The sequence below is a fragment of the Miscanthus floridulus genome, chromosome 5, assembly GCF_019320115.1.
Source record: "Miscanthus floridulus cultivar M001 chromosome 5, ASM1932011v1, whole genome shotgun sequence".
Taxonomy (NCBI): domain Eukaryota; kingdom Viridiplantae; phylum Streptophyta; class Magnoliopsida; order Poales; family Poaceae; genus Miscanthus; species Miscanthus floridulus.
This window is the reverse complement of record NC_089584.1, coordinates 70,713,448-70,729,787: the sequence shown is the minus strand read 5'-3', so window position 1 is coordinate 70,729,787 and position 16,340 is coordinate 70,713,448. Positions and strand designations below refer to the sequence as shown.

General features: G+C 42.9%; 1 protein-coding gene across 3 annotated transcripts; it reads right to left on the bottom strand.

Annotated features, from left to right (window-relative positions):
- Positions 1-310: 310 nt before the first annotated feature.
- On the bottom strand, positions 311-6,942 carry LOC136450058 (zinc finger CCCH domain-containing protein 7-like). 3 transcript variants are annotated; one of them, XR_010758251.1, is made up of 10 exons: positions 5,634-6,942; positions 5,130-5,192; positions 4,901-5,023; positions 4,504-4,554; positions 3,476-3,616; positions 2,821-3,366; positions 2,433-2,548; positions 1,692-1,804; positions 1,214-1,518; positions 312-1,067 (listed from the first exon to the last, which is right to left on the bottom strand). XR_010758251.1 is itself a non-coding variant. In XM_066450322.1 (6 exons), the coding sequence occupies exons 1-6, from the start codon at positions 6,780-6,782 to the stop codon at positions 2,827-2,829; spliced, it is 2,067 nt and encodes a 688-aa protein (XP_066306419.1). In that variant the 5' UTR covers positions 6,783-6,942; the 3' UTR covers positions 2,737-2,826. The 3 variants fall into 3 exon arrangements, 1 of the variants encoding a protein (XP_066306419.1); XR_010758250.1 differs by having other exon boundaries at positions 311-1,518; XM_066450322.1 differs by lacking the exons at positions 312-1,067; positions 1,214-1,518; positions 1,692-1,804; positions 2,433-2,548 and having other exon boundaries at positions 2,737-3,366.
- Between the last annotated feature and the right edge of the window lie 9,398 nt (positions 6,943-16,340).

The window sequence follows — 16,340 nt, the reverse complement described above, 5'->3', positions numbered from 1 at the left end:
GCATCTGACAAGTGTATTGGTTTGGTTCAGTCTAATGTTGACCAAATAAAAACAGAAAGCGTTCAACCCTGCCTCAGCTGCTCAAAATGTTTGTGGCGCATAAGATCACTTGAAGGGCAACTGATAGGTATGACGAAATGCTGGAGAAAGCGGGCTGTGTTTAGCTACATCAAGGTGGTACATGATAATGATGATAAATGAATAATGGAAAGATATTTTGTGGTATGTAACCAAGCCGAGCAAACTTTGTCTAGGTCTACAAACATTAGCATATGTTGTCCTTTTTTCTGCTGTTCTCTTTTATGCTAAACAGCCGAAATATTGTCCTTTTTTCCTCTTTATGCTATATAACACACACACACACACACACACACACACACACACACACACACATAGTTTCCAATTTTTTTTTAAAAAAGAAAACACGTATTCTGCTTGACCTCATAATACAGGAATACAGGTAAACTCACTGCAACTGAACAAATTACAATCTTTCGTGCGACCACATATCCAAGTGGACCCTTGGTAAACTCATAATTGCAAACGTAAATTCTGCACAAATAGCAAGAGAAAGCGACAAATTAGCCACGCCCACATTATCGGGAATGATTTTCACCGCCAGATCGACACGTGAATGAACTTATCCAGTACCCATGACGTGAAGCACAGAGTATATGTTGAGGCGCACAAGTCGCTCAGACCATAATTTCGACTCAGTTGCTTTCCTTTCGAGAGTGACAGTGACAGTAATACTTGGCAAATTAAGATAACCACCACGCACACACCTCGGCCCGGATTCTTGGTAAATGGAAAATGACCGTTGCATGTGAACCCCTCCACACGCGCGTGCAAGCGCAAACATACACAAAGAAACAACAGAGCACGGTGCCGTGGGTTTACTGCCGAAGGTAGGGTAATTTGTTCAAAGGAATTGGACACCATCATATGATGGACAGAACAAACTTGACTGTTGTAGTAGTGAGAAACAGCGTCACTGTCACCTGGTCATGTGACGACAGTCAGGCGTAGAGGGACACAACTCACATGCCTGCTGCTTCCATGGCAAGCTGCAGTGATGAATGAATCAACATGTGAACCCTCTCAGTGACCATGTGAATGTAATTCTGAAACGATGCATGCATCATCTGCAGAGATTTCGACAGCACACAACTAGGCATGGGGCAGCAGCCGCACGGATCAGTCCAGCACATACCTGGGGCCTTCAGCATCTGCTATGGCGTACCAATCTTTTCAGCTATAATACTTCACAAGTAATTCTGAACCCAAGAGATCGGAACGGAGATCCCGGGGCTATTGCATGCATGCAAAGCCCAGACCATGCACTGCACCAGGCTAATGTTGGTCACCAGCAAGGTACCCACAAGTCTGCCACAGATGTGTCTCGAATCATGATGATGATCTAAGACTAAACAACAGCCCCGATAGCTGCCTGCCATTCTCATGTGGCAAACGGACGTAAAGCTCTTGCATGGAGGAATGAATGGGAATCTGAGTTCCCTGGCATGAAAAAAAAAGTTGACAAGATCACTTTTCTTTCCTCAAACTCTTTCTAAGGCAAGGCAGAAGCTTGATACCAAAGCAGCTGGAGAAATCGGCCCAGACACAGTGTGTTTTCATGGGGAAGCATCTTTCAATAGAAAGCTCAACAGAAAGCAATGTACGGAACCCACCTGACAGGAGGGGAGGTGCCTCACAAAACAGTCCGCTTGTTAGGAACCGAATAATGACACATCAAGTCCCGTTGAGCTACCTCGTGACTTGAGGTTCAACTTTTCCATGACATCTAAGAAAAGGGATCACGTCAGATTTCTGTATCAAAGCTGTGGATTACTCACAAGGAATCAACTAAACAAGCCCTATTGTCAGAAACAGGATACCACCCCCCTGGCGCCTGGCCCTTACAAAAATTGTCAACACTTAAACAACTACGGATATATAAAGGCAAGATATAGTTGTCAAAGTCCATCAAAATCATGAAAAGTATCATTCCTCCATTTTGCATAGAGAAAGAACAGCATCAATAAATTTGAACAGAGGAATTACACACAAGTTGATGCAATTATCCCTGTGCCACAGCAAAACCACTGAAATCCCTATATGCCAACACAGGCGATGGCATATAGGGAATTCATGAATTATTGGTGGCACAAGGAGAATTAATCCATCAATATAATGAACATTAAACAAAGCATATCAAGAACATGAGGATGGTTGAGAAGTCATGGATTACTATTATGCACAAATTCACATAAACCGCATTTAAAGTAAAGTTCACATCTTAACTGAGAAATGACTTCCAAAGTGAAGTTCACTATAATTATATGTCAAAGTTAGTCCAAGGAGGTACTCATGACAATTACATATTGAGTTAGTTCATGCAAGTACTAATTGGAGGCGGCATTCTGTCATACCAGTAAGCTCATCCAACTATTTGCTCCATGTAACTACAGTGTGGGTTCAACTTGTTCACGGAGTCCACAAAAGTCATCCTTTGACGACTGGAGAAATAGTAAATATGTGCCAACTTCTGCAAAATTAAGTCCTCGGTCAACTTTATTAGTAACAAAACAACTATATACATTCACCTGCAGTGAAATTTTCCTGTTGACCTTACAAGAAGCCAAAATAGAAAACAAACTTTGATATGCAGTTACAGCAAGGAAACTGGCAGAGTATCAGAAGAGTCAAATAGACATGGGTATGAATAAATCCATGTAAACAGCAACTGGCGAAATTTTATATTGGCTTAATATATAGTGCAAAATACAGGTATCAAAAGGCAGAATAGTTCACACATACTTTCCTCTAACTGCCAGTACCAAACAAGAACTCCTGCAAAATCCTAGAAGCCTCTGAGACTTCATGCTGAGTATGTATTGATCCAGGTGTTGCAATAGAATCAACAAGTAAAGTAGTTTTTTTGGGGTCTGAACATGGATTGGCTTCTTTTGATGAATTCTTATCTTCTAGCAATAGATTCGGTGTCTGGCTATTTTGCTTCACAATTTTTTGCCTTTCGGCTTCATGTCCTCCGAGGTTATGTTGAGTAACATTTGCATTCTTTTGCTTCTCCATGGACAAGGCATCCAGGTGCAGGCTGCTCAAATTTGATTGACCTTTACCAAAGGGACGAAACTGCACGCCCTTTGGAATACGATTAGAAACATTCTGAGATTTGCTGGAGACACCAGCGAGGTTTCTAAGGATAGAATTACTAGGAGCACCATTGTGAACTGTTGTGTTCTTCTGGCTTCTTGTATGCTCTTTGAGGTTTGTTTTCTCATATGCCAGTGAACCATCAGAAGTCTTTGCATCTTGTGTGGGAGTACCTTCTGTAGTTCGCATCTGATAAAGAATGAAATTTGTATAAATTACTCAATGGAAATTAAATTGTCCCAGGCTATTACACTTAAATAAGTATAAAATGCCAGAAATAATTAGGTCCATTACGTACCACATGAGAGAATTTGCATTTATCACCTCTGGCACACATGCCATTGTTTTTATAGTTATGGCATTCGTACTTTGACAACTCATGGTCATATGGACACTCTTCTCCTTTCAAACAAGAACCACATGCAAAATGTGTGCAGGGCTGCAAAAAATGAGAAGACATTAGAAAAAGGAAAAAGTCTACTTAACCCCCCCACCTTTCATACTTGGTCTACTTCACCCCCCAACTATGAAACCGTCTGTTTTACCCCCTGAACTTTCTAAAACCGTCTACTTTACCCCCTGGGCGGTTTTCAGCGGCGGGTTTGCTACAGTAACAGCGGGTTTGCTAGAGTTTCATAGTTGGGGGGGTGAAGTAGACCAAGTATGAAAGGTGGGGGGTTAAGTAGACTTTTTCCTTAGAAAAAACATGGCATGCAACAAATCCATGTAAGAGGAAATTTAGATGCACTTTGATAAAGCTAAGGTTAGCAGTTAGCACTCCACCCCATCTGAACAGATCCTTGGAATTATCCAATTACAAATACCATGTTAGCACCCATCGTGCAAAACTTAATTATAAGCACCAATACGGATATTTTGTTTTACTCCCTCCATTCCAAATTGTAAGTCGTTCTAGCTTTTCTAGATCCATAGCTTTTGCTATGCACTTAGATACACATTATGTTTAGATACATAATAAAAGCTATGTATCTAGAAAAGCCAGAACAACTTATAATTTGGAACGGAGGGAGTAGCATCTTGCACAGGTCGAAATGAAGCATTATTGACATATTAAGTATGCATAAGTGAGGATGAAATGTGTTCTGCTTTTTTTAAGTGGGTGGTACCCTATTCCTAAATATAAAGCAGAATTAGGACAGTAACTCAGTATGGATTGAGTGATGGCTTTGGAAAATAGGTTTACTATGAAGGACATACTGCTTTTGAGAAACAAACTAGTGAACTACCCACATAATAGTGTAACTATAATAACTATAATGCATAAAAAAACACTACAATCATATGATAAGTTCAATATATAGGTACCTTAGATTTTGTTGAAGGCGTAAAATCATGGGAAAACTTGCAATTATTACCCTGCAAAAGAGAAAAGGAGAATCAGAAGAATTGATAAACAATCAGCAAAAAAAAAAATAGTTAATATATCTTTGTTATTTTAAAAATAATATCCACTAAGTATAAAATGGAGAATTTCATTATTTAAACAAATTTCGCATTTGATACGGCTCGACCATGATATCTAGCAATCAGGAATTTGTGATGATGACTAAATCACAGTACAAGGAAACCAGAACCATTGATGAACTTTCAGCCTAAAATAAGGCAAAGAATGTAAAAAGAAAAGTAGCATTAGATGAAAACACAATCTGCTTGAAGTGAATAGATATAAGGAAATAAGTTAGGTTGGCCATATAATACTCACCTGCTGGCACTTCCCATGGTCATAGAAGTGGCAAGGTTTTTTTGGCTTTACAACAGGAGTAAGTTTTGGTCTTTTGACTCCATCAGCTATCCGTTGCAGTGCCCGGTTCCTTCTTTTATTTTTCTGGATGTCAATTGTCAATAACATTAGAAAGCAAATTTCACACTTTAGAAGAAACAATTCATACAAAAGCGATTGGAACTCAAATGGTGTCAAGACTATAACATACCGTCTTTTTAGCCTTCCTCTGTTCTGTCAGTGTGTGTTTTCTCTTCTTCCCAGCGTTGGGAGCCTGTAATAGATTGGAAGGGCAGATACTGAAAGTTAGTATATTCAGCCAAAAAAAAATTATATCAGCAGAGAAGAACCTATGTGATCAAGGCATGAAGATGGCGATCTGCAGCAAGGAGTTTTGTGCTCCTCTTAGGCCTTATTCGTTTGATCCCAAAATCAAGGGGGTTGAGGAGGATTTTGACTTGTAGGGAATTTAATCCCCCTCCAATCCCCTTGGTTTTGACATGAAACGAACAGGCCCTTACAGAGTGCACATGTATCATTTTAACTTTTAAGGTATAGCTTATAACCTTGACATGTAAGATTAAAAAATATATTTAATTCATTTAAAAAAAGGCAGCACAAGGAACATTAAACCTCACTAGATAAATGAACTGGAAAATGCATGGTTAGACAGAAGAAGAAACAAACAATAACATTTGAAACCAGTATCGGATACCTCATTGTCAGGTAGCGGAGTCTCATTCCAATCCACAACGTCATCATAAGTGACAGCTTGAGCTTTGGTAACAGGTATTTGTGCATCACCTCTGACAATAGCATCCCTGTTCAGTATAAGATGATCATTTCCTATTTCAGGTGTTGAGTGCAAATTCCCAAACCGTGTGCCATGATCATAAGTTTTATCTGGCCCTGAGCCTCTGCTGACGGAATTGCCTTTCAATTTCTCATCTTCACCATCTTCATCTCCATGCTCGGAATCTCCAGATTCTTCTGAACCCAAATCCTGAAACTCGCCCTCAATCTCTCCTTCCTCGAAACCACCACCATCGTTCTGCCCATGATCACAGTTTCTAAGAGGTTCTCCCTCTTCAATCCCACCATCCAGTTGTTTCAAATCCTCAGATGCCTTGCTATTCTGCAGGTCACCTCCAGAAACTGTACAACTCTGTGCTGATATCACTCCAGCATCAACATCATCAATCAACCCTGTAAAGTCTGTCATCATGGCTTCAAGCAGAAGACGACCTTCATCATCACCCACTGCTACCTCTACCGATTCGTCAACCTTCGTCTCCAAGAGAGACTCCACCGACTTCAAAGATACGTCCTCCACGGTCGCCAATCCAGCTCCAACCGCTGACTCCACCTCAGCGCTGGTCTTACACGAGGTACTTTCTACCACAGGTGCCGCTGATTCCTCCACCTCGGCTCTGGTCATACACGAGGTGCTTTCTACGACAACTACCGCGTCCGCACCCTCGACCTGCAGAGCCTCAGCCTCACCCAGGTCGAGGGTAGGGTTCGCCGCGGCCGGTTGATAGACGGCCCCGTCGAGCGAAGGGCCTCCCGCATCCACCGTCTCGATTTCCACATCCTTCTGCCGATCAAAATCGGCGCCATTAGGCGTTCCTGGGGAATCGTCGGCGTCCCCACCGACAGGGTCCGCGGAGACGGGCTCGGGCTCGGGCTCGGGAGGCGCGGTGCCGCAGGGCGACGGGTTGATGTGGAGGCAGTGGGAGAAGAGGCGGGAGAGCGTGCGGAAGGAGGCGCTGTCGAGGTGTGACCGCCGGCGAGTGAGGACGGCAGCAGCGGCGAGGGGGGAGGGAGTCGGCGCCACAGACGGCGGCGCGACGTCATCCTCCATGATTAAGGGACTGGGTGGGCTGGAACTAGGGCTTCGGGTCTGAGGCGGCGCCTCGCCTCGCCGCGGGAGCTCGCCGTCGGCAGCGGCGGCGGCGGGGGCGGCTCGACGATAATTGCGCTTGCCTGATAATGGCCGAAAGTACCGCTAATTTGCTCTGTTCGTTGTTGGCTGAAAAAAAAAAGTAGAGAACATGGCGAATAAGAGGAGAAGAAAGAAAAGCCATCGCGAAGGCCTTCGGCAGAGGCGGGCGTGGGCCAGAGTAGGAAATCCGTCCAGTATACGGCGGCGCTACTCCATAAGTAATTCGGCCTACCAGCTTCGTGTGAGACTAGCCCACTAGGCCCGTTCGTTGTTTTATTTTTAAAATTTCTTTAAAATCTGTAGACTGTATGCTTACTCTACCACGGGGTCAGTAACCATTACAGTCACAAAACCTCTACTCGTGTTGCACCATTCATGCTGCGGCGTGGTTAGCGCCCAGATGTTAAGGCTAGCCCCCGTCCACAAGCAGCTCCGATACCCGCACTCGCTTCGCATCGGACGCCTCCGCGCTCGCATCAGATCCCGTGCCACGAATCGCGTCGGGCGCCCGCGACCCATCCTGTGTCAGCGATCGCGTCCGGCCACCCGTGACTCAATCCCATCCCGGATGTGCCCTGGCGTCAAGCCCGCCGCGCTCCTCCCCTTGCCCCGACGCCATCCCAGCCGCACTCTGTCTCAGCCATGCCCCTTCCCCCGTCCTAACGTCTCATCTCTTCTGCAACATCTGTCTGACCGTTGCAACATATGCAGTATATTCTTGAAACATACCTATATAGTCATTGCAACATCCAGATGAAACACATGAAACATGCGTCTGAAACAGCTGAAAACAATTTGGAGCATCGAGAAGAGGGGGAGGGGACGGCAAATGCCCAGCCGATGCTGGGAGGATGACGAGGCACCAACGCAAGATAGCAGAAGGCGAGGAGGGGAATGCAATACCCAATCTACTTTTGAAACATCAAGATGAAACATTTGCAACATACATCTGGAGACAGATGAAACACTTGAAACATGCGTCTGAAACACTTGGAGAAAGAACCTGAAACACTTGAAAAAGCCATTGCAAAGCATATGCAACTCCAGATAAAACACTTACAACGTATGTGTGAAACATATACAATATCTAAATAAATACATTTACAACATACATTGAAAAATAGATAAAACATTTAGAACAAAACGCTTGCAATATACGTGTATAACCATTATAACATATGCAATATCCTGATCTACTTTTGCAACATCCACACGAAACACTTGCAACATGCATATGAAACCCCTTAAACACTTGAAACATGTGCTTGAAACATGTCAAAGCGTCACTCTAGTGGACGGCGACCACCATGTTTGGCGAGCCTCGAGGCGGTCGTGAAATATAGCACCACCACGACGTTCTTGCCGTCTCTAGCCGCAGGAGGAGGTGATAAGGAGGACGTCAGTGCTGCCATCGATGAGGCGGCGGATGTGAGGGAGAGGGGCCTTGTACTAGTACCCGTAACGGAAGCCATCTGGGGATATGAGCAACACCACGATCTTGGGGGAGCTTGGAGAGCTGTCGCGTGGCAGTAGACGTCGTGGTCACGACGGTGAGGGGCGGGGCAGAGCAGGATGAAGATCGTGGTGGCGGCGAGGGCCACGGTGAGGAGGAGTAGGAGGCGGGGGCGAATGAGGGCTAGGGTGCGGCTGCGGAGGAGGAGAGGAGAGCGGTGGTGGGCCACGGCGAGACGCCGAGGTCCGGAGCTTGACTAAGTGGGGAGAAGACGCCATCGCCGGGCGGTGCTTTGACTGTAGGACTTGGGAAGAGTGAGAGTACGTGGACTGAATCTGGCAGAAGCAGAACGTGTGTGCGTAGCTGGCAGCTTGCAGAGTGAGAGATTTTTTTTTTTATCTTGAGAGGCAGTGTGTAGCATCAGATATTTGTGGTGGGTACTATAAGTGGATGAGGTGAAGCCACGTAGCATCCGACAACTGGCATATCATCTTTTTTTCTATTTTGATTTGAAAGATATTTCATGTATAATTGTTTTTTCACCTTTAGAGACGCTGCATATACAATTTTTTCGTGTTCCTTCGCAAAAAGAAAAAACCGTGTTCGGAGCACCAATGGGCCGGTCTTTTAAATATCGAGAGAGCCCGTGCAAGGGCCATGCGCTCAGTGTATGGGTATATATAGCGTATACATATACTCTTTGCTTCCTCGTAGAAAAATTAGTACCAAAAGGATTATTTTAACTAGCACATATGCCCATGCGTTGCAACGAAAGAAAATCAAAACTTATATCTTTACTTCGTTACTAAATATATGTATATTTTGTATTTAATCCATTGGCAATGAAGCAATAATTACTCCTACGTTAGAACATTGACCGTCTATAAAAGTGTAATTTAGAATAATGCCAGCCAAATTAACAAATTTCTTATGTCGTGCAAAATAAGTAGAAATATATAAACATATATTATTTTTTAATCAAATATATGAACATATTTAATTATGCATGAAAGAGCGGAAAGTTCAGTGGAAAAGAGCAATCCCTGCAGACAACCCGCCTCGCTCTCTAGGGCGGCGAGCTCCGCCGTAGTGGCTACGTCCGCTTCGTCGTCGCTGCCGCCAGCGGCAGCTACCTCGCCGGCGTCCGCCACCACCTCCTCACTCCCTTCTCCTCCTCCACTCGCCTCCCCACCCCAACAGGTTGTCATGGCCGCCTCGTCACCCGGCTGCCACCGCCTCCCGCGGCGCCACATCTACTGGCATCGCAACCCCCATTGCCGCTTCCCAGTTAGATTGGACAATAAACTGCCTAAAATTTATGTTCATGATTTAATTAATTAGATCATTAGCTGATCTAGGTTATGATAAGAATATTTTTTATTCTTAATCAAATTACATCAATAATTTAGTAGTAGGAATATTTGATTATTATTAAGGATTAGGAAAGGATGAAGGATCAAAGATCCATAATATTGTGTTTATTATTTATTTTTATGTTTATAAGAAAAATCATGAGAGAATCGGGAAAACAAAAATCACATACAAAATAATAAGGGAAAGGACATGAAACGGACTTGATAGTCCAGAAAAGAAAAAAGAGAAAAAGGAGAAGAAAAAACAAAAAGAGAAAATCAGGAAATGAAGTGGAACGAATAAGAAAATAAAAAACGGATCGGATACAGTAACTTGATTGGAGATAGTCTAGAAAACGGAAAAGGCCGAAGAGATGAAGGTATATGAAAAAGAAAAAACCAAATTTACTATATATAGTTATCGTATTGGAAATGGACTTTTTTTGCGCATGAGTATGGACTTTTTTGTTAAAATAGACCGTACACAATTCAATACGTTTTGGAATCGGACTCCGTATCGCGCTAGATAAAAGCTATTCTGATTCTATGAGCACGTCTTATATATATAAGCGACTCCCGCTAGTTAGGGATAAGTGGACGAAAAAAATAGATAGACGAAAAAAATAATCAGAAATTTTATCTTTTTATTATTATATAATAATATAATAATAATTATTAGGTATATAGATGTCTGGAGACGTCTAGACGGAAATAGCTGGCCACCAGCTAGGGGTGCTCACCCGATGGGGGATTTTTTCTTTTTGACAATAGCAACATTTAATATATAATATTAAGGCCACAGTACAACAGCACGGGAACAAATGAAAAGCAACTGCTCATGTGAATTATGAAGATACAGGAGCCTGTTTATTTGGCTGTGGCTTATCGTAAATGATCGTAAATTTTTAGTCAAAATAATATTTTTCTCTCATATAAACTAATTAACAATATTTTTTTTACGAACCAGCCATCGAACATGCTGAGGGCCGTCGGAGGTGCAGGACCCTCGAACAGTGGCTTGACTGCGTTTGGCAAAGCCCCCTGCCGTTGCAGCAGGGGAGCGCCGGATTAGATCGAGCCCCTGCCCTCGCTCTTGCAGCAGAGGGGAGCGCAGCGCAGAGAAGTGAGGCAAGAAATTGCCTTGCGGCAACCCGAACAAATTAGTGGGTGAGGTGATTAAGAAACTCAAGAGAGCTCTCTCATAAGTTGCCCTCTCCTGACAAGTCCTTTTTTAATAGTATTTTATTTTATTGCATCATTTTTCTCTTTCTAGCATTTCAATAAACATTTGCTAGCAAATATGTCATTCAGTGAAATAGAGGAAAACCTGCTTGAATGCTCAAACCCAGTAAACATGATATAAAACTACTACTTTTTTTCCTACTAGTAAATATGCCCATACAACATGCACGTGTTTATAAAAAATATTTCAAATACAATGGTAATATTAATTGAGTTCTTGATATATTCAGTCTGTTCGCTGGTTGGTTTCAGCCAGCCTAAACCAGCCAGCCAATAGTATTTTTCTGTCACAACAAACCAGCCTCAGCCAGCCCAAACCAGCCCAGAAACCAACCAGCGAACGAGCCGATTAGCTCATATATATCATAGACAATTTTTAAATATAGATATAGAAATAGAATATCTTTATAGATGGGTTCAAACTCAATGATAGGGCCACGCATATACTTCTACTGAGCAACTATCGATTCCAAACATGTTACACATTAGTATTTTTGACATCGAGTTCAAACATGTTTCACAATAATATTTTTGGTTCGTATAAATATGTTTTGTATAAATATTTTGGCTTGTATGGCCGTCCGAGTCCTTTTTGGCTCGTATGGGCGTCGGAGTCCTCAACATGATAATTTAGCTCGTATGGATGTTGGAGTCTTACACTCACTTGTGTTCAGATTTTTATTATTTTTCTTTTTCGAGGTCTAGGAGGAATCTTGTTTGAGAAGGACTCTTACATCTTACATGTAAGATCACGGATGACGGATGACTTGACGTCTAAATCGAACAATTATTATAGAGGGAGAACCCACTAAAAAAAACTCCTCTTTTATAGTGTGCTTCCTTTTTCGAAGTCCAGGAGGAATCTTGTTTGAGGAGTCTTACATCTTACATGTAAAATCATGGATGATGAAGGGCTCATATAGCACGACGTCTGGATCAAATAGTTATTATAGAGAGAACCAACTAAAAAAACTCGCTCTTATACAACGTGATTTTTATCTTAGGTGATAATATGCGTCTCACATGGACTTTAGACGAAAACGATGTGAGTTTGACCTGGTGCACAGCCTGCAACGGCGGCTATCTTAAACTGGATAGTCGATCATGAACGAATGGCACTTAGCGAGCTACCGACACACACATTTTTTTCTCTCTCTTTCTATCATTTCAATAAACATTTGCTAGCAAATATGTCATTCAGTGAAATAGAAGAAAACCTGCTTGAATGCTCAAACCCAGTAAACATGATATAAAGCTACTACTTTTTTTACTATTCTTATCTTAGGTGATAATATGCGTCTCACATGGACTTTAGATACGAAAACGATGTGAATTTGACTTGGTGCACAGCCTGCAACGACGGCTATCTTAAACCAGATAGTCGATCATGAACGAATGGCACTTTGCGAGACTTGTCGTATGGTCCGTTTGAACTACTGTAGGACATTACATAATTATAAAATCTAGCAGTGTCGGCGAAATCCTGGCGAGCGATGCAGAAGAAGAGATACACCGGAAGAGCACTGAATGCAAGTCATGTTGTGTATACCAGAATCAGTTTATTCATGCATGTAATTACTTCATCTACCGAGTACATCACAATGTCATTCCATAAACAATAAACATTTGTACAAAAGGATCCATAGGTTTAAAATAAAAGCACATAACTTTATTTCATTCCTTCATAAATCTATACTAATAAAACACTCATCATGCAATTCTAGTTGTCACTGAGAAAAACTTGTACACAAAGAAGCTTAAACAAGAAGTAATGCAAGAATGAAAAAAGATAGAGTCAACCAGATTCTTTTCCTATCGGGTTGTTGCCACAACCCCCTAGCCCATGCTAGAGCACCAAAAAATCACCAATACTCATTAAGCCGCTTCACTGTTGAATACCCCTTCTCCACTCTGGAATGACGGGATCAAATCATGAGCATCAATGGGAGCCTCCTAAACAAGAACTCTACCAAGAAAGGTTGCCAATCCACCCCACTGAGTCGTTTAACTGATGCCAATCACCAAAAGTAACAAGTCTCTGACTCCAACTCAAAGAAATCCAAGCAAGAACACTGGTAGCACACAAGGATAACAATCAAATCTCACTCCCTAACTTGGATGATAGCTCTCTAAAGGCTTCACAATCCTCCCTATAAGTGTCAGCAATCACTACTACAGAAGTTAACTGTAGGGGCGACTCTAGAGCCTCTATAGGGGCGGCTGCGCCAGCCGCCCTTCCCAGGGTATTCCTACAGAGGGTGCCTCTGTAGGGGCGGTTTTCTAACCGCCCCTGTAGTGCTCTCTGTAGGGGTGGCTGATAATATTAGCCGCCCCTGTAGTGGACTTCTGTAAGGGCGGCTGTATCACCAGCCGCCCCTGCTGTATGTATTTGTAAGGGCGGTTCAATCAAGAACCGCCCCTACAGTGGATTTTCCAGCAAAAAAAATTCAAATTCAAATCTGACCACACACACACACACACACACACACACACACACACACACATATATATATATATATATATATATATATATATATATATATATATATATATATATATATATAATTCTAATTCAAATCTGACCGCCACAAATATACATATATACATCCACAAACACAAGATCATTATTTAGAACATCATCACAAGTCATAATTCACAAAAGTCCATCATTACAACATAGTCCATTATGAAGTCCATCGTTATAACACAGTTCATTAAAAACAAAGTCCAAACCGTTTCAAAGTCTAATCCAAACCATACCACAAGTCTACATTGTCATCAACGGTCTAGGGCTAGCCTATCAGTCTCACGAAGGTGTTGGTATAGAGGATTACTACCTAAGTCGGAAAGAAGATGATGGTAAGTATCTTTATGGTACACAATCTGGTCCATTATGAAGTTGCAAAGGCCGCCGACCATCTCTAAGAGCTCGTAATCCTTGTATGGGTTCATTCTCGTGTCTTTATCTTTCTCCAACTACAAGAGAACAAGTTTAGGTTTACTATATCACAACATATGCGAACTTTTCATACTACGAGCGAAGATGTTCAAACCTACCAGATTGGGGTTTCTGTTGTAGCCACCAATGATATTCATCATAATACATATGTAGTATCCACAATATAGACTCCCAGGCTTCTGCTTGGGGCACTGTGTGTTTTGCATATGAAGACGTTAAGTAATGCTATTGACAGACACGTAATATATGGAGTACCAAAGTAAATGACACTTACCGCACATAGAGTTTTGACATATAACTTTTCCTTCCTATTTGGATGATGCCTCCCCTTATGTTCCTAGACGTAGTGCCTGAATGTCCTGTTCTAATGGTTTTAGCAAATGCAACTTGTTAGTATCCCACATTGAATCTTACAAGTATGTATACAAACATAGTAGCTAAAATGAGGATTGTCGATATGTATACGTCTTGACAATCGCTATGAAGTCTTTGTATGTCTCGACTGGGAAATCCGCTGAATCAAAGACCCATGCCATGCTATGTGAGAGCCAGACATCTATGCAAATCCAGTGATCGCTGCATGAATTTAGTCATAGAAGGAACACATAAGCTCTTTTGCATCGAACAAAGTATATTGAACAAAGCTAAGTATACAGTCGAACTTACTTGAAGTGGTATGGTATCCATATATTATCGTGTTGTTGGAGATTTTTAAAACATAGGGCAATGTATGCCGCAACCTTGAGGGACTCTTCCAATATTTTCTTGTTCCTGATGTCCTCTTTCTCCTTAAGTGTCTTTCCACCTCCTAGTTCTTTGCAATCTAGTTCCCACTCTTTAGGGTAATTAAAATTTGTTGATGCTATAGGTGAAGGGTCTATATACCCGTGTTTCAGAGCTGGCCTCTTTCTCACAAAGTCCGCTTGCATTCTACAAATCACGGCGCGGGTTAGTTACAACAAAATCAAAAGATTACATTCATATCATATCGAGAGGGCAAGGACTTACAGGCACCACATACGAATTAGATTCATTTCCATTCGTCCGAGGTGGAAGCATGCCTAGATATCCTTAAACTCAACGGCAATTTGCCCACCTAGGGCTCCAAATGTGCTGGCAAGGATCCATGCTTGTAAGATTTCTAATTCTGTTATTTGAGCACGCAAGTACCAATCATGGAGCTTTCTCATTCCACGTGGCAAGCACTGTATGACTCAGTTTGGTAGGAAGTTCTTGCCTTTTTCATATTTATCCGGGCAATCATTTGACCATTTGAGGTTATCAACAGCTGGATACTTTTTAAACCCTTTGTGCAGTTTGCTAGTGGTGCCCTCCTCAGAAGCTGGTGCTCTGAATTCTTTTACTTGGTTCTTAGGCTTGAACTAGTCATGGGCCATCCACTTGTGCACCGATGAGACATCATTAATGCCCACATACGATGGCCTTATCTTGATTAGGATTTTATTTCGAGCTTCCCATTTGGGCACGTCCTTGTCAACTTGTGCATCACCTGCTCCAGGGGCCACTTGTTCTTCATGTATCAGCTGTTCACGAGGCAATTGCTGTTCATGAGACACTTGTTGTTCATGTATCGACTGCGCTTATTGAGAAGGATGTTGTATCTCATCATGCCTTTGCTCGGTACGAGCTAGAGAAGGACGTGGCATGTCATCATGCCCATGCTCAGTACAAGGTGGAGAAGGATGTGGCATGTCATCATGCCCTTGCTCGGTATGAGGTGAAGTATCTAGCGTGTGGTGGTCATGGTCATGGGTCGGTGAGTATACCTCCCCGTCCTCGACGGGTCGCTCTAGAGGATGAACTTCAGTCGGAGTTGGTGAAGACTCGGTCAATACAATATCCCATCTGTGCCAGAGGATGAACTGGTTCATGACGTCTCCGAGTAACACGAGCCCCTCGGGAGTAGGGTGTTCTATCTTCCAAGTCATGAACTCGGGCTTCACGGTATGCACCTCGACCCGAGTGTAGTCCCGCGGGATGTCCCTATTGTGCCACGTGCCGCCCGGAGGATGTGCCACGCCCGTTGCCACCTCAATGATCATGTTTTGCCTGCCCATCGAAACCACCAATTTGCAACTGGTTGGCGCCCGTATGCGATCGATGGGGGTTTCAGTTGCATTGGATCCTTGACTGCTGGGAACATCCGGAGGGCTGCCAACTACTGCTAGTTCTCCGGGTGGCCCTATTAGTGTCTGTGGCTCCATCGTAGACAGTCCTTTCTCCACCAACATCTTTTCAAATAGAGCCTTCACTTGGCGCTTAAGATTAGACTCTCGGTCTCTGCCATGTTTCTTGTACATGTGCCTCTCCTCTACGAATCCGTGCTTCCAGGACATCCTCTTCCCTAGCCCCCTGGTGCGTCCTATGTGCTCGGGGTTTCCCAAGGCAACGGTAAGCTCGTCCCTCTCTCTGGAAGGGTTGAATGCGCCCTTCTCCTTGTCTTCAGCAAG

Excerpts from the sequence above, each read along its gene's own strand:
- LOC136450058 (XM_066450322.1), bottom strand. The coding sequence starts at position 6,782 with ATGGAGGATGACGTCGCGCCGCCGTCTGTGGCGCCGACTCCCTCCCCC. Across the intron at positions 4,555-4,900 it reads ACCATGGGAAGTGCCAGCAG|GGTAATAATTGCAAGTTTTC; the intron begins GTGAGTATTATA and ends TCTCTTTTGCAG. Across the intron at positions 3,617-4,503 it reads CGCCTTCAACAAAATCTAAG|CCCTGCACACATTTTGCATG; the intron begins GTACCTATATAT and ends CATTTTTTGCAG.